The 27,541-nt window shown below is 41.2% G+C and overlaps 2 protein-coding genes across 4 annotated transcripts in view; one reads left to right on the top strand and one right to left on the bottom strand.

Annotated features, from left to right (window-relative positions):
* The window catches only part of LOC115139620 (AMP deaminase 2-like), a 58,442-nt gene extending 57,244 nt beyond the window's left edge, over positions 1–1,198 (bottom strand). Inside the window, exon 1 of one of the 2 annotated variants that reach the window (XM_029677221.2) lies at positions 682–1,198. Coding sequence is in view for 1 of the 2 variants with exons in the window: in XM_029677243.2 (XP_029533103.1) it covers positions 682–691 (10 nt within the window). In the remaining variant the exon portion in view is untranslated. The remainder of the gene's footprint in view (positions 1–681) is intronic. The other variant, XM_029677243.2, reaches the window with a different exon arrangement.
* On the top strand, positions 17–19,885 carry LOC115139702 (guanine nucleotide-binding protein G(t) subunit alpha-2-like). 2 transcript variants are annotated; one of them, XM_029677394.2, is made up of 9 exons: positions 17–131; positions 14,767–14,809; positions 15,150–15,291; positions 15,513–15,670; positions 15,813–15,941; positions 16,111–16,240; positions 18,140–18,293; positions 18,497–18,704; positions 18,976–19,885. In XM_029677394.2, the coding sequence occupies exons 2-8, from the start codon at positions 14,805–14,807 to the stop codon at positions 18,685–18,687; spliced, it is 909 nt and encodes a 302-aa protein (XP_029533254.1). In that variant the 5' UTR covers positions 17–131; positions 14,767–14,804; the 3' UTR covers positions 18,688–18,704; positions 18,976–19,885. The 2 variants fall into 2 exon arrangements, with proteins under 2 accessions (XP_029533254.1, XP_029533245.1); XM_029677385.2 differs by lacking the exon at positions 17–131 and adding an exon at positions 6,635–7,014.
* Positions 19,886–27,541: the final 7,656 nt, after the last annotated feature.

Below are 27,541 nucleotides of genomic sequence, written 5' to 3'. Positions count from 1 at the left end.
CGCGCAAGTGTCCTGTGCTGGAGAGGCAGGTTGAGGTTGCCAGGGTCAGAGTTGAACAGAAGGTGTCCTATGCTATACCTGTGAAGCAAGTTGAGGATGGGCCAACGGTGAGCGATCCTAAGAGGCTCCCGGTGAGTAGTATATTTTTTTGCCAGTACAGATAGGCCTAAGAATGAAATGTGTTTCAGTAACTGGAAACTCTGAAAAAAACGAGCTCCAGCTGGGAAAAATCTATTTGAACGGTCATCCAACTCGGGCCTCTCTTTCTAGAGCTCCGAGTTCCGGCCCCGAAGATCACGGACATCACTCTTTTTTCAGAGTTCCCAGTTGTTTTAAACGCGCCATATTACTAGTGAGAAACTCATATCATCCCTGAGCTCCAACTTCTCCCACATGCTGACCTAAGGAAATAGCCTCAACAGCATTTTCAGCAGTTAAATTTAACAACAAAAAAAGTAATATATTCATGTGGTTTTTGAACACTAACTTGTTTACAGGCATGAAAGCCGCACTTTTGGTTTATGGATGAAGCAGCTTAGCCATTAGACAATCGGCGTTTTTCAATGAGTTCAAAGTATGCAATCAATTTGAATTTGACGTCACAATTGATAATTACCACCTTCCCACTTTGTTAAGAATGCAGCATAGAATTCAGTTTAGCTGCTCTGTCTGTGTACTTACCACCTGCCATGGTTGAGGCCTGGCTCAGCTCGCAGAGCTGATGCAGAATGTTGTAGCACTTGTCTTGTCCTCGCCCAGGAAACAACTGATAACCTTGCTGTAGCTGACAGTTTGTTTCTCTCAGACGTCCCGAATACAGCCTTATAACAGTTGTTTTCACTGGTAACTTCGCTAGCCAGCAAGCTAATCGTTTTTTCAAAACAAAGATCTTTAGAAATATTCCAGAAATGTGAACTTATTGTCTAACTAAGTAGCTATACTGCTGCAATAGCTATTTGCTTGAGTAAATGCATTTCTCCACCGAATGTATAAATATATATATCTCGTTAGCTAAACAATTGGATCATTTCTAAATTGCTGTCTTCGTTTCGTGAGACTCATTGACATTCCAGGCTTTGCTGGACTTTTGACCGAGAGGAAGATTCAAAGCGAGAGGTATATATGTGTTCTCCATCAGGTGGCGCTCTTCGTTTGTTTTTTTGCTCCCCATAGCGAGGAGTTTTTGTGGAGGAGGTCAACGAGTGTCGAATTTGGTTAACAGTAAATGTAATGGCTTATTTGCTCGAACATACGTTTCGCAGTATTTGGGTTGTTACGAGTGTACTGACGTAAGTAGAACACGTGTGACATCCCGGCAACTTTGAGAAAAAAACTATCGGAGTTGTGCCTGGTCGTCACTAGTTACCACAGCCACAAAGTCAAACACCCCGCATAATTTCTACAATTTATTTTCTTAAAATTTGATTTTAAACCCTGACCACACTGCTAACCTTATGACTAACCTTAAATTAACACCATTGGTGGATTATGATTTTTGTTTTCGTGAACTTTTATGATATAGCCACGTTTGACTTTGTGGATGTAGTAACTAGTGGAAAGCGTTGTGCCTGTTGTTCACACGCGTATCTGTCCTCGCATTGGCTAGAATGGTCCCACCTGATCTAGGCTCCTCCGGATTGCCTTCCATTTTTGAAGACATTTATTTTTCATTGCAGAGCAGGCACTAGAGTATCTGGTCAATATAATCAAATCAAAGTTATTGGTAACATACACTTATTTAGCAGATGTTATTGCGGGTGTAGCGAAATGCATGTGTTTCTAGCTCTGACAGTGCAGTATTATCTAACAAGTAATATCTAACAATTTCACAACATATACCCAATACACACAAATCTAAGTAAAATAATGTAATTAAGACTATATAAATATATGGACGAGCAATGTCAGAGCGGCATAGACTAAGATACAATAGAATAGAATACAGTATATACATATGAGATGAGTAATGCAAAATATGTAAACATGATTAAAGTGACTAGTGTTCCATTTATTGACATGGCCAGGGATTTCAAGTCTATGTATATAGGCAGCATCCTCTAATGTGCTAGCGATGGCTATTTAACAGTCTGATGGCATTGAGATAGCTGTTTTTTAGTCTCTCGGTCCCAGCTTTGATGCACCTTTTCTGACCTCGCCTTCTGGATGATAGCGGGGTGAACAGGCAATGGCTCGGGTGGTTGTTGTCGTCCTTGATGATCTTTTTGGCCTTCCTGTGACATCGGCTGCTGTAGGTGTCCTGGAGGGCAGGTAGTTTGCTCCGGGTGATGCATTGGTCAGACCGCACCCCCCTCTGGAGAGCCTTAAGGTTGTTGGCTGTGCAGTTGCCGTAGCAGGCGGTGATACAGCCCAACAGGATGCTCTCAATTGTGCATCTGTAAAAGTGGGAGGGTTTTAGGTGCCAAGACAAATTTCTTCGGCCTCCTGAGGTTGAAGAGGAGCTGTTGCGCCTTCATCATGTGTAAGTGCATGTGCAAATTCACAAACTTTTTTTGTTTTTTGGTGATTGTTGGATGAGATGAATCAACATATTCAAACGTCCAGAGCGTCCACCTCAGTCACCCTCAGATGAACTAAAGTAGTTAATAATGAACAGTGTCTTAGGGGCAGTTGGATGTGCATTTATCCAATCACCCTCTTACTTCTTACTCAAAGGTCTGACCGGCTGACTTGTCACTCAGGTGAGCAGAGAGGGTGGAACTATTCTGAAAGAGAGGTGAACTAGTATCATTACCCTTGTTCCCTGCTACTGTACAACCAACACTGCACTACACCTCATAACCAACACCCCTCTCACAGTTAGTGGCCATCTGCTGGCCTAAACTGTGGCCCAAGATTTAACAGGGTTCTCTGGATAATCTTATCAACAGATCAGCTGCACCAGGCCAATCCCAGGATGCAGCAGGAAGGACAGAGTCAAAGCTTGAAGGGTCAGAATTAGAAAGGGACTACGGAATTGGAGGATGCCCTAATTAGCTGCCTGTTTTACTCTCTGAAGCATTTGTGGGGGCCTAATTTCCCTGCAACCCACTTCTTGCCATGAGACGTCAGATAAGATCTCTCTCTAAATTTCTCTCTTTTTCTCTCTTTTTTTGCAGGTTGGGCAATCTCATAGTATCTGAAGGTGGAAGGGCCAATATCTTGCTTTTTCTTCATGCAGCAAAGTTAGAGCCCACTACCTAGCTAACCACAACTAGTGCCACACCATTTGAGTTTGTCCACATCACGGTTATTATAGTAAACTAAAAGTTAAACTAAAACGATTTAGTAAACTGAAATAAAATAATTAACAAATCCGTTTGAAAAACTAAACTATACTGAAACTAGTATATTTAATTCCAAAACTAACTAGTATAAAAACAATCATGAAACTAGTATATTTAATTCCAAAACTAACTAGTATAAAAACAATCATGAAGTATGTTCATTTATTTATTTTTCACCAAAAAATTGAATAATTGGGCATAAAATCAAATGGGTTTTTCAATGGAGTTTTCAAGGTTTTTGCGGAATTTCAAGCTACTGAATCTATCGGGTAAAAGCTGCCAGGAGATGGCGATGTTTCAAATAGGCCTAGCTTGTGCATCACTATCACTGGCTATCACTAGCTCACAGGAGGAGAAATTGGCTAAGGAGCTAACTTGATTCTTCTTACATGTACTAGTCTCGGCGCTATTAATTTTAAATAAATATTGTTGCACCAGTCTTAGAGCAATTCCTTTTAGATCCAAGTCACATTCAGATTAAGGTGATCAGACGTCGATATCCGGGGACAGTCCCTGATTTTGGTGGCCGGTCCCCAGCTAGAGCTGTCCCCGGAAATGTCCCAATTAGTGCCAAGACCCCTAGAGGGCGTAGTTCTTCCTGATGTCGTATTGCCTCTAGATGCCGACCAGACCCCCAGTGTCTGTCTGGAGCGTGAAGTCACAAGCTCTGCTGGTCGTCTACTGTGTAGCAACCTAGCGGAACCAAAAGCCCTGGTCTACCCAAGAAAGCCTATTTTCAATAGGAATATGTGGATGATGTCAGCGATATCACTATCTACTGGTTTTCATGTCTATGGTGTCAATGCAGTCAGCCCAGCGGGTGATACATTTTTGTCCCTCGGCGACCTGTTCGTACATAAATCATCCTCCATTCAGGCTTCAAATGTGTTGGTTTCCTCCTTAACTCAATTGAATGGGAGGCCAGACAAAAAAACAGGGAAAATATGCATACTGTCTTAATAAAACAGGAGAAATAAATACAAAATAAAATAAAAACACAAAACCATAATAACCTTGATTCACATATATAATTCAAAGCGATATCAGGTGCATGAAGCATTTTTACATTAGAATTGCCTTTTTGTTCCTTTGTTTACAACTAAGCCTGGTCAAACAGTAGCTAGCTGTTCATGTCTCTATTGTTTTGATACAGATGTAGTCCACCTTGGAGTTCACTACATGCAAAGTTCTTGGTTATGCATCTATAAATAGCTGATATTTTCAATTAGGCACATGGAAGCACAGATGGCACTGTGCACAGAAGGCACCCTGTCAACATTCTTATCTGGGAAAAAGTTGATTTTTATTAGAAAACTGCTGATTACAGTAAATCTTTGTGCTGATCCATGACACAGTAGTCTGAGATGTGTGCAATCTCTGTCTGTTCCCATTGTCTCTCTCCTCATCTGAGTATAAAAGGCCAGTGGGGTAACCCACTGACTTATGCTTCTTTGTAAGTGGTAGAACTCACAAGGCTTCTATTCTCAACCGATACCTCACCCGTGCCGTGCCAGGAACTGTCACCAAGGGAGTACCAGAAGGCTCAATTCTAGGACCCATGTTATTCTCAATTTACATCAACAACATAGCTCAGGCAGTAGAAAGCGCTCTCATCCATTTATATGCAGTTGATAGTCTTATACTCAGCTGGCCCCTCCCCGGATTTTGTGTTGAACATGCTACAACAAAGCTTTCTTAGTGTCCAACAAGCTTTCTCTGCCATTAAACTTGTTCTGAACACCTTTAAAACAAAGGTCATGTGGTTTGGTAAGAAGAATGCTCCTCTCCCCACCAGTGTGATTAGGGTTTAGAGCTTGAGGTAGTCACCTCATACAAGTACTTGGGAGTATGGCTAGACGGTACACTGTCCTTCTCTCAGCACATATCAAATCTGCAGGCTAAAGTTAAATCTAGACTTGGTTTCCTCTATCGTAATCCCTCCTCTTTCACCCCAGCTGCAAAACCCTGATTCAGATGACCATTCTACCCATGCTAGATTACAGAGACGTAATTTATAGATCGGCAGCTAAGGGTACTCTCCAGTGGCTAGATGTTCTTTACCATTCAGCCATCAGATTTGCCACCAATGCTCCTTATAGGACACATCACTGCACTCTATACTGTGTAAACTGGTCATCTCTGTATACCTGTTGCAAGACCCACTGGTTGATGTGTATTTATAAAACCCTCTTAGGCCTCACTCCCCCCTATCTGAGATACCTACAATAGCCCTCATCCTCCACATACAACACCCGTTCTGCCAGTCACATTCTGTTAAAGGTCCCCAAAGTACACACATCCCTGGGTCGCTCCTCTTTTCAGTTCGCTGCAGCTAGCGACTGGAACGAGCTATAAAAAAAAACAAATCACTCAAACTGGACAGTTTTATCTCCATCTCTTCATTCAAAGACTCAGTCATGGACACTCTTACTGACAGTTGTGGCTGCTTCGTGTGATGTATTGTTGTCTATACCTTCTTGCCTTTGTGCTGTTGTCTGTGCCCAATAATGTTTGTACCATGTTTTGTGCTACTACCATGTTGTGTTGCTACCGTATTGTTGTCATGTTGTGTTGCTCCCATGCTGTGTTGTCATGTGCTGCTGCCATGCTGTGTTGTTGTCTTTAGGTCTCTCTTTATGTAGTGTTGTGGTGTCTCTCTTGTCGTGATGAGTGTTTGTCCTATATTTATATTTTTAATCCCAGCCCCAGTACCCGCAGGAGGCCTTTTGGTAGGCCATCATTGTAAATCAAATTTGTTCTTAACTGACTTGCTTAGTTAAATAAAGGTTTTTAAAAAATGTAAATACCTGATGCTTGTTAAACTCTCCATCCTTCACCAGTAAAGACACAAAGCCAAGGTCTTATGCTGTAGAAATGCCTTCGTGACAATTAGTTTATTTTCATGGCTCAGGTTTGTAAGCCAATTGTCACTTAAAGTCTGGTAAAAATCTAAAAAGTATTTACAAATCCCTACACCATAAACAGGACAGAGCACATCATATTGTTTTATTTCTGTGGTTCTAAGTTTATTCTAAATGAGAACAAGAAGAACAAGAACATTATCACACCTGACACCATCTCTTTTTGAGCCATACTTGACAGAGGCTGGGGGAGCTAAACTGTGCAAGAGGTAGAGAAAGTCAACTTTGAACACCCAGACCATTGAGCTATAAAAAAACAGACCTTCTCTATTTCTAATCCACCCATCTCTTTCTAAACCCTATGGCGTTTGCTTTTTTTAACCTTCACTTTTGCCCTCTACTTCATCCTAATTGGATCTAATGGTTCCCATGGGAACGTCAGAAAAAGCCCTGCCCAATCCCAACCTGATTTCAAGATGTCAGGTTTAACGTAGGGGAATAAGGGAGGGCTAACACCAGAGAGAAGACCGCTTCCCTTAGTCCCCAAGTAGTGATTGTCCGACTGCGTGCCAGCATACATCTCCAGAGTCCTCTTCCTCCATCCACCAGGACCCCTTGTTCCCAGCCCCCACCTCTGCCCTCCTTTTTGCCTGTCTCCCAGTGCACCCCTCAGACGGCGGGAGCGGACGGCCGCATTTCCGTACCACACAGGATCTTGACTTGAAGGAGTGAGAAAGACCCAAAGTTCAAAATGGGAGCTGGAGGAAGTGTCGAAGACAAGGCATTAGCCGCAAAGTCCAAGGAGCTGGAAAAGCAGCTGGCGGAGGATGCAGACAAAGAAGCCAAGACAGTCAAGCTTCTGCTGCTTGGTAAGGAGCTGTTGTGCCTGTGGGGCCTCTTCTGAAACTTCAGAAAAGTAGAATGAGACCCTTAACTGGCTTATGGTCTGTCAGGCATAGACCATAGCAGTGTCTGATGCAAACAATCAGGATATCATCATCTTCTTAAAAAAACTGAAAGAAAGATATTGGTTGAATATTATGCAACTATGTGCCCTGATCTTTGAGAGATTTGAGAGTAAAACAGTTTTTGTTAGGGGGCATTGTATTGGAAATTGCACAGCAATGAAAGGCATAAATAGTTGAATTTTACATCATGTGAAGAAAATACATTTGGTTTTGCAATGAGCAGTCATGCCAACCTGTATGACCCTAAGCATCAGCCATACCCAACCTCTGTATGAGCTTACGTATTAGATAAGATGGACTTTAGTAGGTTACACTGATGATAACAGTTGGAATGATATGAGACTGAATATTCCCTGGCGAAGTTAGCATAGTTGTTGTGAATTCTTCATCACTTTGATATGGTACCTTGATCGATGGCGCTTGTTGCTCAAGGTCCTTCTGGAACATTCAATGTAGCTAAAAAATATAATTTTGATCAATGTAATGACCTTTTCCAATTGTTTAACACTTCTAGATTTATGGAAACGTGCCAATGCTGAAATGGTGCATTCAAAAACAGGCTAAACCTATAAAAATGTCTTAAATGATCAGAATTGTGATCAATGGAATGGACTTTTCCAATTGTTTAACACTTCCAGATTTGTGGAAACTTGCCAATGCTGAAATGGTGCGTTGAAAAACAGGCTAAACTTATTAGGCTCAATCAGAACACTAGCATTGATCCTGATATCTAGCCTCAGTTATATATATGTTATATATATATATATGACAAGAGCTTAACGGTAATCTGTTATATATTACATTGGTGTTCTGCCTTTGCACATTCAACGTGAATGGGAATTGGCATGTCACTGTAACACGGCCTGGATGTAAACAGATAAGCATGTCACGCTGAAAGTAGCTTACATTAAATCAGATAAGTCCAAGAGTGACTGCTTCTGTTACCTCAAGGCTGAAATGAGAAATCGTAGGATTTGTGGGGTCAGAGGTGTTAGAAAACACCATAATAAAAGGCAATACCATTTCCCTTGATTGAAACAACAAATTCTCTCATAATGACAATCTGTATGAGAGTCGTTACTGTAGTATGGGGTCATTCAATGTTTCTCAGCAACCATAAGGTTGATAGCTGAGCATTGTTTTTTAAGTTCCCCTGAAATGGAACGTGTTGATTCATAACTACTAGAAGGGAAATTGTGAGTCTATTTCTATATTAGCTACTTCAATAGATATTAGACTCTGAGAAAAGTCTGTAAAGTAGAAAATGTGGAACACTACCTAGCAGGGAATCAGATTAGTGTTAATGTTTGGCTCTGGGAGGATTTAGAAGAGCCCTATATTGTCTTCGTAGGTTATGAAAACAGGGTTATATGACTGTCTGTAGAAGTGGCAACAGTTATGAATGTTGACATATCAGCAGCATGCGTCTCAATACAGTATGTAAAACAATGAGCGGTAGATGTGTCATGAGCTCTGGGTATAAATAGCTTTGTGAGGGTTCAGGGGCAGGATTTAGTCAGCCTTTCCCATAGGATCATGGTAACCCAATTATGCTTCCTTTCCTGCTACTTAGACTCCCTGTAATAATTCCCCTAGCACCGGTTTACATCATGGCCTGCAACATGCATCATCAAATGCTAAGTAGTTATCACACATGGCAAAAAGCAAGGGCCAATGACACAAGTTAATTGACAGGGAAAATAACAAGGGACAAATAGAGATGCTGATCAATACAGCAATTATGAAAAGCCAAATACAACAGGTACCAATCCACTAAAAGTTTGCAGACAATATAGGGTCAACATTAGAAGACTGCCAGAGAAACTCAGAAGGGTCAACCATCAGAGTAATCAGGGCCAGCAGCAACAAAAGCTTATTAGGATCAATTGACAGGAACAAATGACTATCTGGGCCATAGATCATCATATTATCAACATTCATTTACATTAATGGAGACACTTTCATTTAAAAAAGATAAAATGTGCAGATGTAACATCTTGTAAACCATAACCCCTGTCTACACCGCTCACTAACAGTAACTGGGAGGAGAGAAATTGTCATGTTTAAGGCATCAAATATTGCATACTTTCCCCTGCTGTTATGAGGTTTTGGTGGTTAAGATAACCATATTATAGTCGTTATTGTCCATATTTTAAACGAAATAACCATATTGTAGTAGTTATTGTCCATATTTTAAACTAAACCAATGAGATGCTGTGACAGCTGAAGGAATTGGTCAAATAATGACACATTGCAAAACTGAAGACGTGAAATGACCCACAATCCAGTTGGTAGGATTGCAGCCAAAGAATGAGTTGAGGCTTTGTGGATGAAGAGCAGCAATTAAGAGCCATTAATCCTTGTGTCTCCTGCTGCTCCTGCAGAACACAACACAGACGCAGCAAAGCCAATTCTCTGGCAGAGTAACAATTAGGCTACTAAAGACCAAGTTGTTCTGTATTCTGAATGAAATGTAGGTACATCATCCCTATCAATTTTTTCATAGTCAACAAAATGCTGTCAGAGCTTAGTGTATGATATTTACAATACCTTCAGAAATGATTCACCCCTAACCCGGACGACACTGGGCCAATTGTGCGTCCCCCTATGGGACTCCTGATCACGGCCGGTTGTGATACAGCCCGGGATCGAACCAGGGTCTGTAGTGATGCCTTTAGCTCTGTGATGCAGTGCCTACACCGCTGCGCCACTCAGGAGCCTGAAAGTCTTGAGTCAATAAGTATTCAACTCCTTTGTTATGGCAAGCCTAAATAAGTTCAGGATAAAAAAAAATTGCTTAACAAGTCATATAATAAGTTGCATGGACTCACTCTGTATGCAATAATAGTGTTTAACATTACTTTTTAATGACTACCTCATCTCTGTACCCCACACACACAATGATCTGTAATATCCCTCAGTCGAGCATTGAATTTCAAACACAGATTCAACCACAAAGACCAAGGAGGTTTACCAATGCCTTACAAAGAGCACCTATTGGTAGATAAAAAAGAAAAAAAAGAAAGCAGGCATTGAATGTTCCTGAGTGGACTACTTACAGTTTTCAATTAAATTGGCTTGAAAATCGATGGAAAGACTTAAAAATGGCTGTCTAGCAATGATCAATAGGCTGTCATTGTAGGCCGTCATTGTAAATAAAAATGTGTTCTTAATTGACTTGCCTGGTTAAATAAAGGTGAAATAAAATAAATAAAATCAACAACCAACATGATCGAGTTTGAAGAATTAAACAAATAATAATGTGCAAATATTGTACAATCCAAGTGTCCAAAACCTTTAGAGACTTACCCAGGAAGACTCACAGCTGTAATCGCTGCCAAAGGGGTTTCCAACGTATTGACTCAGGGGTCTGAATACGTATTTAAATGAGATGAACAACAAAAGTATATGGACACCCATTCAAATTAGTGGATTCGGCTATTTCAGCCACACCCGTTGCTGACAGGTGCATAAAATCGAGCACAAAGCCATGCAATCTCCATAGACAAACATTGGCAGTAGAATGGTCCGTACTGAAGAGCTCAGTGACTTTCAACGTGGTACCATCATAGGATGCCACCTTTCCAATAAGTCAGTTCGTCAAATTTCGGCCCTGCTAGAGCTGCCCTGGTCAACTGTAAGTGCTGTTATTGTGAAGTGAAAACGTCTAGGAACAACAACGGCTCAGCCACAAAGTGGTAGGCCACACAAGCTCACAGAACAAGAATGCCAAATGCTGAAGTGCTTAACACGTAAACATTGTCTGTCCTTGATTGCAACACTGACTACTGAGTTCCAAACTTCCTCTTGAAGCAACGTCAGCACAATAACTGTTCGTCAGGAGCTTCATGAAATGGGTTTCCATGGCTAACAGCCGCACGCACACGAGCCTAAGATCACCATGTGCAATGCCAAGCCTCGGCTGGAGTGGTGTAAAGCTCGCCGCCATTGGACTCTGGAGCAGTGGAAACGCGTTCTCTGGAGGGATGAATCACGCGTCACCACCTGGCAATCCGACGGAGAAATATGGGTTTGGTGGATGCCAGAAGAACGCTACCTGCCCGAAAGCATAGTGCCATCTGTAAAGTTTGGTGGAGAAGCAATAATGGTCTGAGGCTGTTTTTCATGGTTCTGACTAGACTCCTTAGTTCCAATGAAGAGAAATCAACGATACAGCATACAATGACATTCTAGACGATACTCTGCTTCCAACGTGGTGGCAACAGTTTCGGGAAGGCCATTTCCTGTTTCAGCATTATAATGCCCCCATGCACAAAGCGAGGTCCATACAGAAATGGTTTGTCGAGATCGGTGTGGAAGAACTTGACTGGCCTGCGCAGGGCCCTGACCTCAACCCCATCGGAAACCTTTGGGATGAATTTGAACACCGACTGCGAGCCAGGCCTCATCGCCCAACATCAGTGCCCGACCTCACTAATGCTTTTGTGGCTGAATGGAAGTAAGTCCCCACAGCAATGGACGAACATCTAATGGAAAGCCTTCCCAGGAGTGGAGGTTGTTATAGCAGCAAAGGGGGGACCATCCCATATTAATGACAATGATTTTGGAATTAGATTTTTGACGAGCAGGTGTCCATATACAGTTGAAGTCGGAAGTTTACATACACCTTAGTCAAAAACATTTAAACTCAGTTTCACAATTCCTGACTTAGGTCAGTTAGGATCACCACTTTATTTTAAGAATGTGAAATGTCAGAAGAATTAGTAGAGAGAATTATTTATTTAAGTTTTTATTTCTTTCATCACATTCCCAGTGGGTCAAAAGTTTAAATGCATTCAATTAGTATTTGGTAGCATTGCCTTTACATTGTTTAACTTGGATCAAATGTTTCAGGTAGCCTTCGACAAGCTTCTCACATTAAGTGGGGTGAATTTTGACCCATTCCTCCTGTCAGAGCTGGTGCAACTGAGTCAGGTTTGTAGGCCTCCTTGCTCGCACACACTTTTTCAGTTCTGCCCACAAATGTTCTATAGGATTGAGGTCAGGGCTTTGTGATGGCCACTCCAATACCTTGCCTTTGTTGTCCTTAAGCCATTTTGCCACAACTTTGGAAGTATGCTTGGGGTCATTGTCCATTTGGAAGACCCATTTGCGACCAAGCTTTAACTTCCTGACTGATGTCTTGAGATGTTGCTTCAATATATCCACCTAATTTTCCTACCTAATGATGCCATCTATTTTGTGAAGTGCACCAGTCCCTGCTATAGCAAAGCACCCCCACAACATGATGCTCCCACCCCAGTGCTTCACGGTTGGGATGACGTTCTTCGGCTTGCAAGCCTCACCCTTTTCCTTCCAAACGTATCGATGGTCATTATGGCCAAACAGTTCTATTTTTATTTCATCAGACCAGAGGACATTTCTCCAAAAGGTATGATCTTTGTCCCAATTTGCAGTTGCAAACCGTAGTCTGGCTTTTTTATGGCGGTTTTGAAGCTGTGGCTTCTTCCTTGCTGAGCGGCCATTCAGGTTATGTCGATTATAGGTCTCGTTTTACTGTGGATATAGATACTTTTATACCAGTTTCCTCCAGCATCTTCACAAGGTCCTTTGCTGTTGTTCTGGGATTGATTTGGACTTTTCCCACCAAAGTACGTTAATCTCTAGGAGACAGAACGTGCCTCCTTCCTGAGCGGTATGCCGTCTGCGTGGTCCCATGGTGTTTATACTTGCATACTATTGTTTGTACAGATGAACGTGGAACCTTCAGGCGTTTGGAAATTGCTCCCAAGGATGAACCAGACTTGTGGAGGTCAACAATTTATTTTCTGAGGTCTTGGCTGATTTCTTTTGATTTTCCCATGATGTCAAGCAAAGAGGCACTGAGTTTGAAGGTAGGCCTTGAAATACATCCACAGCTACATCTCCAAATGACTCAAATGATGTCAATTAGCCTATCAGAAGTTTCTAAAGCCATGCTTTTACACCTGCATTGCTTGCTGTTTGGGGTGTTAGGCTGGGTTTCTGTACAGCACTTTGAGATCAGCTGATGTAAGAAGGTCTATATAAATACATTTGATTTGATTTGATATAATTTTCTGGAATTTTCCAAGCTGTTTAAAGGCATGGTCAACTTAGTGTATGTAAACTTCTGTCCCACTGGAATTGTGATACAGTGAATTATAAGTGAAATATCTGTCTGTAAACAATTGTTGGAAAAATGACTTGTGTCATGCACAAAGTAGATGTCCTAACCGACTTGACAAAACTATAGTCTGTTAACAAGAAATTTGTGGAGTGGTTGAAAAATTAGTTTTAATGACTCCAACCTAAGTGTATGTAAACTTCCGACTTCAACTGTAAGTGTATTTCTCTATTTAATTTTCTATAAATTAGCCAACATTCCTAACAACATATTTTCACTTTGTTATTATGGGGTATTGTGTGTAGATGGGTGAGAAAAAACATCAATTTAATTTAATTCAGGCTGTAACACAACAAAATGTGGAATAAGTCAATGGATATGTATACTTTCTGAAGGCACTGTATCTGGGGTACAAGAACAGTAACTACTCACCTCTTGCTTTAAAAAGTAAAAAAGCAATTGAACTTTGCAGAATGCAATGCTCCACAACCAATGCCATCTTCTGGTTGCATCAGGTATCAATGTACTGGTGCACATTTACCTTAAGAGATAACAACCTACTTGTGGAGAGCATGAAGAAATAGGCCTAAATTTGGAGGAAAGGCTTTATTCAGGAATATCAGGCCTGCCTTCAGGAAAATAAACCTATGCATGGAGATATTGATGGTGAAATAGGTCTATTATGGAGACAGCCCAGTCACCCCAGCCTCCCCAGCCTATCTAGGTAGCCCTCTCGCCTACCTTCATGGATAAGAACCAACGGAGAGAAGGACACACTATCCCAGGAACGTTTTAGAGTGACACAAACTCACGATTCCTCATGGACTGACGTCTTCCTAGTGACGTCTTTACATATCGGCCGATATGGCTTCTCAAATCCCATCCATTTAGCCCTTAGCTAATAAGGACACTGGCCTCTGCTAAACCATTGGGACAGATGTCCATCATTACATTAGCCATAAACCCTTTCATATGCTCATTTCCAAATAGTCAGGAAGCCTAGATGACCCCGTTGAGGTGGCGTGTGGGATAACAAATCCACTGGTGGTGACAGTCTTGTTTGATATAAGCCCAGAAGGAAATTAGCTTACTGGTATTATGACATACAACTTCACTGCTCATTTCCGATTGCTCTGTTACCCCCCCGCTAAGTATGTTGTTACAATGGGAAGTATCCCATAAGATGTGTCTATAGCCAAACTCATGGTACAAATGCAACAACAACATGCAGAAACAAAGCTAAACACAAAACAAAAGGTCATAATATAACAGCTGTGAAATAACTACAACTGTAACTTCTGCAACACCACTGAATGCTTGTCATGTTGTGTGTCTCAGAGGACTGGATCTGTACCAGTGGAGGGGATGGGCAACTGCTGAGCTTCCTCTTTCACTATGTGCTGTCATTATACATCTCTTTGCATAGGTCATGTTTTGGCCCTCAGGTTCCCTTTAACCAACTACAGGGTGAATGAGGATGATGTGTTTGTACATGGGAAAGCCATTGTAACATACAGGTGTATCTACTTCTTATTTTGTTTTACCAGGTGCTGGTGAGTCTGGGAAGAGCACAATTGTCAAGCAGATGAAGTGAGTATAACAAAACAAACACCTTTGACATTGCATGTCATTCCTCCTCCCTCCTAATGTACATGCAACCATCATTCTAAAAGGTGTGAATTGGGTGTTCAATAAGTTTATGGCTCATAATCATATGGGAAAACAAAATGGACCATGATAGAATAAATTGTGGCAGCTACAATTGACATACCCTGATGACTACTGAACAAAACACTAAAAAACTTGCTGCAGAATGACTAGTACTAGTTCTTCTGGCCAATAATGGTTGTTGGTAGCATGCATTGTATGTCAGTTGCATTTTAAACTGTAATTACAATTCTAACTGTATTCTTCCTCTTGTGTTGGGTAGAATTCTCCATCAAGGTGGTTATACCAAAGAAGAACAATTGGAGTTCAGGGCAATCATCTATGGTAACATCTTGCAGTCTGCTCTGGCCATTATCAGAGGCATGGAGATGCTGACAATTGACTTTGGATCACCAAAGGGATCTGTGAGTCCCACCCTGCATCTCTAACCCTTCTGGTCCACCAAATAGGCCCTCAATGACACACACGGATAGACATTGAGACACCAGCAGAAGTTTCAGTAGTTGCACATGTTATTCAAATAGAAATAACAACACTACATTGTTAGCTTAGCTAATTACTGTACAATGGAATTACATTTTCATTTTAGTAGCAGTAAAACTCACCAGTTGACTTCATGGTGCAGGAAGACGGGCAGAAGCTGTCCAACCTGTCAGACTCCATTGAAGAGGGCTCAATGCCCCCTGAGCTGGCTGATGTCATCAAGAGGCTCTGGAGTGACAGTGGTGTCCAGGCCTCCTTCGAGAGAGCAGCTGAGTACCAGCTCAACGATTCAGCTGGCTAGTGAGTGTCACAGCAACTGTTATAGTTTGTTATGACAGTCATATCATTCTCATGACAGTTCAGGTCATATCTTTGTTGGTGAGCATGATTATGTTCTATATGGGGGTGTGAATGTATGCTAAACTGAAATCTTGCTCAACAGCTATCTTGGAGAATTGGACAGAATCACAAAGTCTGATTACCTGCCCAACGAGCAGGATGTGCTGCGTTCTCGAGTCAAGACCACCGGTATCATCGAGGAGCAGTTCTCCTGCAAAGAGCTGCACTTCAGGTGAGGGAATATTAGCCAAACAAGGGAGAACACAAAGGGCCTAAAGTGGTCTTCCATACATCCTTGCATGTTCATTCCATTTCCTTTGGGGTGTGATTTTGCACAATCGTTGATTATCTCTTTACAGTCATATATAACATCTCCCTTTTTAACCCATCCCCCCTGACAGGATGTTCGATGTGGGTGGCCAGCGGTCGGAGAGAAAGAAGTGGATCCATTGTTTTGAGGGTGTAACCTGCATCATCTTCTGTGGAGCCCTCAGTGCTTATGACATGGTGCTTGTAGAGGACGATGAAGTGGTGGGTTTGGCTTTACAGTTGACCTCTGATAGTTCAACTAGTTTGTCACAGTTGTGATTTTCCATATCGAGACAGAACGCCTCTATGTGGCCCTTTTAGTCCAAATGTTGTACTTTTGTACTGTTTACTTGGATTTCTCTTTTTTTTTGTACTGTGATCCATTTGGTAAGATTGAAAGAGCATCAGATGTATTTTCTCCAGTCTGACATCAAGTAAACAATGGATTATTCAGTCACAAGTTTATTGAACCCTACCAGGCCATCACATGTTAAACTCCCCAAGGACATAGCTCAGATGACTATACAATATGATTTCTCAATCGCCTCACTGTCCTGTACCTAATAACATCACCCCAGTTCAAGCACAGAAGACATGTAGAGTTGTGTTTGTGTGCTTGCCAAAGGACCAAAATAGGAAATTAGATAATCTCTTTGGTTTGAGCAGGTGTGTAAAACTAATTCCATGGAGGGCGAGTGTCTGCAGGTTTTTGTTTTTTCCTTTCAATTAAGACCTAGACAACCAGGTGAGGGGAGTTCCTTTCTAATTAGTGACCTTAATTAATCATCCAAGAACGAAAACCCGTAGACACTCAGCCTTCCGTGGAATGAGTTTGGCACATGTGGTTAAGAGTATACACTAAACAAAAATACAAACACATGTAAATTGTTGGTCTCATGTTTCATGAGCTGAAATAAAAGATCCCAGAAATGTTCCATACTCACAAAAAGCTTATTTCTCTCAAATGTTTTTGCACAAATTTGTTTACGCCTGTTAGTAAACGTTTCTCCTTTGCCAAGATAATCAATCCACCTAACAGGTGTGGCATATCAAGAACCTGATTTAACAGCATGCTCATTACACAGGTGCACCTTGTGCTGAGGACAATAAAAAGCCACTCGAAAATGTGCAGTTTTGTCACACAACACAATGCCACAGATGTCTCAAGTTTAAGTTTTGAGGAAGTGTGCAATTTGCGTTCTGACTGGAGGAATTTCAGTCAGAGCTGTTACCAGAGAATTGAATGTTCAAAGTCTTTTCATTGAATTGGCAGTACGTCTAACCGGCCTCACAGCCGCAGACCACGTGTGTGACGTCGTGTGGGCAAGCGGTTTGCTGAGGTCAAGGTTGTGAACAGAGTGCCCCATGCTTGCGGTGGGGTTATGGTATAGGAAGGCATAAGCTACGGACAACGAGCACAATTGCCTTTTATCAATGGCAATTTAAATGTAGAGATACCCATGGCTAGATCCTGAGGCCCATTGTCATTCATGCCATTCATCTGCCACCACCACCTCATATTTCAGCAAGATAATACACGGCCCCATGTCACGAGGATCTGTACAAAATTTCTGGAAGCTGAAAATGTCCCAATTCTTCTGTGGCCTGCATACTCACCAGACACGTCACCCATTGAGCATGTTTGGAATGTTCTGGATCGACGTGTACGACAGAGTGTTCCAGTTCCCACCAATATCCAGCAACTTCAAACAGCCATTGAAGAGGAGTGGGACAACATTCAACAGAACACAATCAACAACCTGATCAACTCTATGCGAAGGAGATGTGTCGCACTGCATGAGGCAAATGGTGGTCACACCAGTTACTGACTGGTTCTCTGATTCACACCCCTACCTTTTTTTTAAGGTATCTGTGACCAACAGATGCACATCTGTATTCCCAGTCATGTGAAATCCATAGATTAGGGCCTAGTGCATTTATTTCAATTGACTGATTTCCTTATGAACTGTAACTTAGTAACATCTTTGAAATTGTTGCATGTTGCGTTTATATTTTTGTTCAGTATAGTTAGCATACTCATCTAGCCTGAGTGAGGATTGATGAAAGAAACTGTGAGATTGTTGCCACTTAACCTAAACCTCTTTTTCCTTTTCTCCACAGAACCGTATGCATGAGTCTCTTCATCTGTTCAACAGTATCTGCAACCACAGGTTCTTCGCCACCACCTCCATCGTACTCTTCCTCAACAAGAAGGATCTTTTCGAGGAGAAGATCAAGAAGGTCCACCTAAGCATCTGCTTCCCCGACTACGATGGTAAGAGTAACCACAAGTAAAAACAGCATAGTAAAACCGCATGATTTCCCAAGGACAGGAATGATGGAAATGTTTTATCTTCTACTGCAATATGATGCAGTGGTAAGATACTAGCCAACAGAATAGATACTGTCAACTTCATCACCTACAATTGAAAACAACTGAGAACCACTTCATGAGCTGCCTGCTTACTCTGCCACTAGGCCCCAACACGTATGATGATGCCAGCGACTACATCAAGAAGCAGTTTGAGGAGCTGAACATGAAGAAGGGTGTCAAAGAAATCTACTCTCACTTGACCTGCGCCACGGACACAAAGAATGTTGAGATTGTGTTCGGAGCCGTGACAGACATCATTATCAAAGAGAACCTAAAATCTTGCGGTCTGTTCTAAGCAGAAACACAAAAAAGGTGCAGTAGTTATCTCTTGTCTGTTCTTGTAACCCAAATTGACACCTAGGCTGTACACATTGACACTTCTAGTAGATTTGGAGGGCTCAGATAAGACTTGCCTCAGACAGACAAGGTGACATTTTCACCATGTTGGATACACCCATCCAATTCTTTCAGATTTAAAGTGTTTCAAGGGTAGGTGTTGATTTGAAATTCAGCATCTTATTGTTATTTTATGATTATATGTGGTTATTTTTTCACTTAAATGTTTTGTTTTTCTTCCTCACAGATGTTATTTTCCCCCTCATCCCTTCACTTGGATTCATGTTGAAGTTGAGCAGTAGGAACAGAACGCACAACAGAAGGCTTTGTAATGGCATAAGACTCTTCAGACCCTTCAATTCTAGACTATCCCATCCCTTCCTTCCTAACTCCTGACACCCTAAATGATGAGTAATGAATGCAAACACTAGGGAACAGCACCCAATTTACTCCAAAGGGAGTTAACACACATCCAACAAATCGAACAAAGATGGCAACATGTCCCTCCTGGAGACCATGTGGATGATGATGTCCTTCAGATGGAAATAAGGATAAGAAGTCAGAAGAACAGCAGAATTAACACTTGTTTGATATAGGTACTTTGTTATTCTGAATTATTTCTGGTTCTTTATGATGGGTTTGTGTTGAGGAAAGTGTCCAAAGCTGCTCAGGACTCCTATTGATAAACTTATGAAAGAATATGTTTTGAGGTGATCCATCTTACTCAACATGGTCAGAGTGAAGTCCTTTCCAGTAACATTGCTCTTGCCCCATGATTTATAATGTTTTTATCTAGTTCTAAGTATCTCAAATTAGAACTCTGTTTGGATATGCCTACTGTTTTACACCAGATGTAACACAGTAAAAAAACATATTTAGCTAATTCCAATCAGTGAGTTCAAATAGCCAGGTCTAAACTGGAATTTAAGTAAAAGTACCCTCAAAACAAGTTAGCAAAGTATTTTGTAAATACAATAGTAGATTAGTGGGCCTTATATATTAATATTAAAATATGTATCAAAATGTTCAGCATCAGTGACATGTCTAGTGATGTACATGTATATTTCATTTTGACTATTGACAATTGAACCTGTAACTCTGACCGGTCTTGCGAAAGATAAGACATTCAAAATAAAGATCGACATAGAAACTGCCAATTCTGCATGTCATCATTCTTTGTATTTTTTTTTTATCAAGATATGTGATGTGGCATTTAGGCTTTAATTAATATGTTGTATGAAATAACCCCCATTGTGGTTGGAATCGTGTTGTGCTGTCAACCACTGACTCAGAGATACACAATGCCAACAAACACATTTATATGACACTATACAGTACATTCGGAAAGATTCAAACCCCTTGACTTTTTGCATATTTTGTTACTTTACAGCCTTATTCTAAGATCTATTTTTTAATTCCGCATCAATCTACACACAATATCCCATAATAACAAAGTGAAAACAGACTTTTTATGTACTTTTTTAGTGAATTTAGATTGTTGTACATCTGTAAAAAGAATATATTAAAAAAACAGAAATACTTTATTTACATAAGTATTCAGACCCATTGATCATCCCTGAGATGTTTCTACAACTTGATTAGAGTCCACCTGTGGTAAATTCAATTGATTGGACATGATTTGAAAAGGCACACACCTGTCTACATAAGGTCCCACAGTTGACAGTCCATGTCAGAGCAAAAGCCAAGCCATGAGGTCAAAGGAATTGTCCCTAGAGCTCCAAGACTGGATTGTGTCGAGGCACAGATCTTGGGAAGGGTATCAACAAATTTCTGCAGCATTGAAAGTTCCCAGCAACACAGTCGCCTCCATAATTCTTAAACAGAAGAAGTTTGGAACCACCAAGACTCTTTATAGAGCTGGCCGCCTGGCCAAACTGTATTTTAATTTTAGTAGGATCCCTATTAGCTGTTGCAAAAGCAGCAGCTACTCTTCCTGTGGTCCACACAAAACATGCAACATAATACAGAATGACATAATACAGAACATCATTAGACAAGAACACCTGCACAGGATCGGTACATCCGAACATGACACCTGCGGGACAGGTTCAGGATAGCAACAACTGCCCGAGTTACACCAGGAACGCACAATCCCTCCATCAGTGCTTACTCAGATTGTCCGCAATAGGCTGAGAGAGGCTGGACTGAGGGCTTGTAGGCCTGTTGTAAGGCAGGTCCTCACCAGACATCACTGGCAACAACTTCACCTGTGGGTTACAAACCCACCGTCGCTGGGCCAGACAGGACTGGCAAAAAGTGCTCTTCACTGATGAGTCGCGGTTTTGTCTCACCAGGGGGGATGGTCGGATTTGCGTCTATCGTCAAAGGAATGAGCGTTACACCGAGGTCTGTACTCTGGAGCGATTTGGAGGTGGAGGGTCCGTCACGGTCTGGGGCGGTGTGTCACAGCATCATCAGACTGAACTTGTTGTCATTGCAGGCAATCTCAACGCTGTGCGTTACAGGGAAGACATCCTCCTCCCTCATGTGGTACCCTTCCTGCAGGCTCATCCTGACATGACCCTCCAGCATGGAAATGCCACCAGCCATACTGCTCGTTCTGTGCGTGACAGGAATGTCAGTGTTCTGCCATGGCCAGCGAAGAGCCTGGATCTCAATCCCATTGAGCACGTCTGGGACCTGTTGGATTGGAGGGTGAGGGCCAGGGCCATTCCCCCCAGAAATGTCCGGGAACTTGCAGGTGCCCTGGGGGAAGAGTGGGGTAACATCTCACGGCAAGAACTGACAAATCTGGTGCAGTCCATGAGGAGGAGATGCACTTCAGTATGTAGTGGACATTTCCTGTATTACCAAATCATGAGAGCAAACCACACACAAGTCAGAGTTATCATAAAGTCCATCTTTAATTATATGAGCTCCATCACAACCCTGTGACTCTCAGATCAATTCAGTGTCTATAAATGAATTCTCTGAGAGTGCTTACACATTGCAACTGAGATCCTTTATAGCAAAGACACACATAGCCAGACAGCATTGGCTATAAATTATTGTTCAGCTTTGTCTCCTAAACTATGTTCTTATCTCGCTCTTGGTACCACTCAGGACCAACACCATTACCTCACCCAATGGCATATATCAAATACACCCCCTCCTGGACAAGATCACAGAGAGGAGAGTGACTCTCTAGGTCAAGATAAGGGCAACCTCAGAGGGAACATAGAATGGTTCAAGACACTGCCACCCTCCTCTCCCCGATGGGAAAGGTAGGGAGTGACTGGCACACAGACATTGTCAAGCCAGGAGATAATTGGTTCCCCCTCAATCATCCCTTCACATGGTTTAAAATATACGTTTACATATGAAGACAAGCTTGACCTCTCCCCTTTCTTTGGCCCAAGTAACTGAACCCTGACAGAGAACAGATAACTGAAAACAGCCAACACTATAGTACAACAAAATACATTCTAAATGACAAGTATCTCACAAGCATATTTATGAAAATAAAACTATGTTACCCAACTAATTCTGATTCTGCTACGACAAGTACTTGATGCAGCTGGTGGCCACACCAGACACTGACTGTTACTTTTAATTTTGACCCCGCCTTTGTTCAGGGACACATTATTAAATTTCTGTTAATCACATGTCTGTGGAACTTGTTCAGTTTATATCTCAGTTGTTGAATCTTTTTATGTTCATACAAATATTTACACATGTTAAGTTTGTAGAAAATAAACACAGTTGACAGTGAGAGGATGTTTATTTTTTGCTGAGTTTACATACATTTTTAAAAAGGCACACGTAGCCTACATACACACAAACTATCTAGGTCAAATAGGGAGACGTTGTGCCACGGGGTGTGGCTTTATCTGTTTTTTTTAAACCAGGTTTGCTGTGTATTTGAGCAATATGAGATTGAAGGAAGTTCCATGCAATAAGGACTCTATATAATACTGTATGTTTTCTTGAATTTGTTCTGGATTTGGGGACTATGAAAAGACCCCTGGTGGCATGTCTGGTGGGATAAGTGTGTGTGTCAGAGCTGTGTGTATGTTGACTATGCAAACAATTTGGGATTTTCAACACATGAATGTTTCTTACAAAAAGAAGAAGTGATGCTGACAGTCTCTCCTCAACTCTTAGCCAATAGAGACTGGCATGCATAGTATTAATATTAGCCCTCTGATTACAATGAAGAGCAAAATGTGCTGCTCTGTTCTGGGCCAGCTGCAGCTTAACTAGGTCTTTCCTTGCAGCACTGGACCACACGACTGGACAATAATCAAGATTAGACTAAACTAGAGCCTGCTTTTTGGAGTGTGGTGTCAAAAAAGCAGAGCATCTCTTTTTTTACAGCTAGACATCTCCCCATCTTTGCAACCATTGAATCTATATGTTTAGACCACAACAGCTTACAATCTAAGGTAATGCCAAGTAATTTAGTCTCCTCAACTTGTTCAACAGCCACACCAGATTCAGCTGAAATCATTTAAGGAAGGATTTGTATCAAATACAATGTTCTTAGTTTTAGAGATGTTCAGGACCAGTTTATTACTGCCCACCCATTCTAAAACAGACTGCAACTCTTTGTTAAGGGTTTCAGTGACCTCATTAGCTGTGGTTGCTGATACGTATATGGTTGAATCATCAGCATACATGGACACACATGCTTTGTTTAATGCCAGTGGCAGGTCATTGTTAAAAATAGAAAAGAGTATAGAGCCTAGAGAGCTGTCCTGCGGTACACCACGCTTTACATGTTCGACATTAGAGACGCCTCCGTTAAAGAAAATCCTTTGAGTTCTATTAGATAGATAGCTCTGAATCCAAGATATGGCAGATGTTGAAAAGCCATAGCACTTAAGTTTTTTCAACAACAGGTTATGGTCAATAATATCAAAGGCTGCACTGAAATCTAACAGTACAGCTCCCACAATCTTCTTATTATCAATTTCTTTCAAGCAATCATTAGTAATTAGTGTCAGTGCAGTACACGTTGAGTGCCCTTCTCTATAAGCATGCTGAATGTCTGTTGTTCATTTGTTTACAGAGAAATAGCATTGTATTAGGTCAAACACAATTTTTTCCAACAGTTTGCTAAGAGCTGGCAGCAAGCTTATAGGTCTGCTGTTAGAACCAGTAAAGGCCACTTTACCACTCTTTGGTAGCGGAATTACTTTGGCTTCCCTCCAGGCCTGAGGACAAAGACTTTCCTCTAGTCTCAGATTAAAAATATGACAGATAGGAGTGGCTATAGAGTCAGCTACCATCCTCAATAGCTTTCTATCTAACTTGTCAATACCAGGAGGTTTGTCATTATTGATCCTTAACAATATTTTTCCACCTCTCCCACACTAACTTTACAAAATTCAAACTTGCACTGCTTTTCTTTCATTATTTGTTTTTTTATACATAAATATAATTGCTCACTATTTGTCATGGGCATTTCCTGCCTAAGTTTGCCCACTTTGTCAATTAAATAATTATTAAAATAATTGGCAACATCAAATGGTTTTGTGATGAATAAGCCATCGGATTCGATGAAAGATGGAGTTGATTTGTCTTCCTGCCCATAATTTCATTTAAAGTACTCCAAAGTTTTTTTCAATCATTCTTTGTATCATTGATCTTGGCTTCATAATTAAGTTTCTTTTTCTTTTCGTTGAGTTTAGTCACATAATTTCTCAATTTGCAGTAAGCCAGTCAGATGTACAACCAGACTTATTAGCCACTCTTTTTGCCCCATCTCTTTCAAGCATGTGTTTTTCAATTCCTCATCAATCTAACAGTCAGTTTCTTAACAGGTGCATGTTTATCAATAATCGGAAGGAGCAATTTCATAAATTCATCAAGTGCAGCGTCTGGATGCTCCTCATTAATCACATCAGACCAACAAATATTTTTAACATCATCCACATAAGAGCTACAAATAATTATTCTAAAAATCTAGGAAAGATTAACGGGAGGTATTTATCAACATAGGTTAAGGATAATAACGGTAGAAAGCACACACACATAGAAGGTAAATAACACAGACACATAGATTGTGAGAAGAAGCATAACAACAATAATAGGCAGAGAAGCAACGGACAGAAGGGCTCGACACCGCTCATGTTTGGCTGGCCGAAGCTAGAAAAAGAGTGAAGGGGGCCAAGAAAAAGGGAGCTACTAAGGAGGAGGATTAGGTAGCCAGGAGCAGACAGGGAGGACTCCCACGGCTCCCACAGAGACATCACAGGGTTTAGCTACCTTATTGAGAAAGTGGATAGAGGTAGAGAAGGGTGGAGGTGAGAAGACAGAGAGGGACCTAAATGTTACAACTGTAGCAAGCCAGCACATTTGGCTAAGGAGTGTGAGGAACCATGCATGCACTGCGATAAGGTGGGCCACAATCACCGAGACTGTAGAAAGAAAAAGAGAGTCAAAGGCAAGAACAGAGAGAAAAAGATCAGGCGCCTACAGACAGACTCAGAGGAGGAATAGAAAAGAAAGGAGATCAGTACCTAATAGTAACTATCGGGGTAATTGTAGATAAGCTTAATAAAGGAGGCTTCAAGGAAAAGAAAAGTAAGAAAGAACAGACAGGAACAGAATATTTGATCACCACTCTTGGGGAAAGAGCAGGAAAGATTTTATACAGAAGGGGAAAAACAGAGAAACGCGATGACAGAGACGGAGAGAAGTGGTGTTTTAATTGCGATAAAACAGGACATTTCGCCAGGGACTGAAAACACCCTGCAAATACAGTAACAAGTAATAAGTAATAAGTAGGACACCATTACCGAAACTGCAGACATAAGGGAGAGAAGAACAATAGGCACCCACAGCCCGATTCAGAAGAGGAAGAAGAAGAAGATGAGGCGTGACTAGATCTAGAGGTAAGGCAGACCGTTGTTTGAGTAGGGGTTATATTTTTGCCTACTGGTAAGAAGAGGAGAGTTGGTTGTGGGCGCTAGGCTATATTTGGCTGTAAGGGATTCAGGTCTGAATAGTTGAATCGTAAAAGTTTTGTGATAGTTTCTGTATTTGATTCTTGGTTTGATTGTTTAGGTAACACCAGTGAATTTGAACAGGAAGTTGATGTATTCTAACGTTATAATCTGTTTCCATTACGTGGAACAATGACAGGTCAGTAAAGTGGATTGCAGGTTGAGTTCATTTTATTTTACAGGGACAGTGCACATTAATCACAGTCGTGTGTCTAATGGCAGGGTATTCCTATCAAGCACTTTGAGGGACTGTTTGTAGACAGACTGAATGGGTTTTAATGTTGCAATGCAAGCTTGTGCCAAACTAGTCAAGTAGTATATTAAGTAGGGGAATTTCATAGATTTGAAGTACGGTATTGTATCCAAGCGTATGTTCAATCAAGTACATATAACCATTGAGGAAGTTTAAAACTAATGATTGGAGGGAGTACAATGGAATTATCATTATTATTAGGTTTTGTTTGTAGTCAACGGTTGGGTTTCTGAATCGGTGTAGTATAATGACATGCTGACCAAGTGGGTGTGGGTTTTTTTTCTGGGAAAAGGAGTGCTTCACTGTCTTTCTTTGGAATGTTTTCTGGGGCTGTAATCTTGAAGGGAGCGAGTGATATAGAGGCATATTTCTACCAAATTGAAAAGGCCTGGAAATGTTTTGTTTGTTTTTAACCTAGGGGTTTGAGGAGATTTCAATTTTTCCTAGAGCCACGATATCTTGAAGGGGTACACACACACACATGGAATTGTAGAAGTTTAATTTTCTGAGTTTTAATTAAACACGTGAATTCATTAGAGAAGGGAATGTTCTGATGTTAAGTATTAAGTAGGACATATTCTGAGCCATCAGGACAGGTACATGCTGTGATGATTCAGGATCATTGAGAGTAATCGTGGTAAACTTTATCAACTAGGTAATAATCTTAGAGATTACTACCATAGACATGTGAATTTTTCTAAAAATCCATGAGTGCAGACGGGGAGACAGTGAGACATTTAGTCAATATTTGGAAACAACCCATATTTAATACTGACTGTTATAAGAAAGAGCGACAGACAGATAGAAGGAAGGGCAGACGGAGAAGGGCTCCCCCGCACTATACTGGGCTCTAAGGTGACCTTGATGGTTTGGGCGTATTAGGAGGAGGAGTGTGGGGGGGGGGATTTGAGGAGAATGAGAGGGAGAGACTGGGAGTGAGGAGCAGGAGACCTGGAGCGTTACGAAGGTTAGAATCTCATAATAAGCCAGGATTGAGAGAAGATAGAAGTGACACAGAATAGTTCGATGACGATGAGAAGATACCCCAATTCCCACTCATAACCTTACTCAACCCCAGAGCTGGGGACAGAACATAACCAGACACGATAGAAGTCTATAGGGCATGGACACAGAGGGATGTAGCGAGGGCATTAGAAGAAGTTGCACATCCTAAGACAGGAATAGAGGGATTCAGAAGAGATTTTGGTTCGCTTAGCTTTAGGATATTAATTCATGGAGAGACTGTCAGCTCCATTGGTTTTTAAAATATGAAAAGTTAGGTGAGGAGGCAGGTATTTTAGTTTATATTTTAAGGGTAGGGTTATTAAATTCGCTAGGAAGAGATATAATGATTTTGTTGGAAGTAGTTGTTATCCTAACTAAAAGTGGAATGAAAGCTTAGTTGGTTTCAGGAACTAAGGTGTTAGACACTGAACCATTGCCCAGAAATTATTTGGCACAGCAGGCCAAAATAGTAGCATTGACTAGAGCCTGCGAAATAAGAAAGGAGAGAAAGGTTACTATTTACATAGACAGCACATATGCATTTAAAACCATACGAAGCAGCACAGATAAATCTTAAAAGTAGA

This window comes from Oncorhynchus nerka, linkage group LG2 (assembly GCF_034236695.1).
Source record: "Oncorhynchus nerka isolate Pitt River linkage group LG2, Oner_Uvic_2.0, whole genome shotgun sequence".
Lineage (NCBI taxonomy): Eukaryota > Metazoa > Chordata > Actinopteri > Salmoniformes > Salmonidae > Oncorhynchus > Oncorhynchus nerka.
The sequence above is the reverse complement of the archived record's forward strand: the minus strand, read 5'-3'. Positions and strand labels throughout refer to the sequence as shown.

Coding starts and splice junctions, on each gene's coding strand:
- LOC115139702 (XM_029677385.2), top strand. CDS start 6,897: ATGGGAGCTGGAGGAAGTGTCGAAGACAAGGCATTAGCCGCAAAGTCC. Junction 15,671..15,812: donor CTCAACGATTCAGCTGGCTA/GTGAGTGTCACA, acceptor CTTGCTCAACAG/CTATCTTGGAGAATTGGACA. Junction 16,241..18,139: donor TTGTAGAGGACGATGAAGTG/GTGGGTTTGGCT, acceptor TTTTCTCCACAG/AACCGTATGCATGAGTCTCT.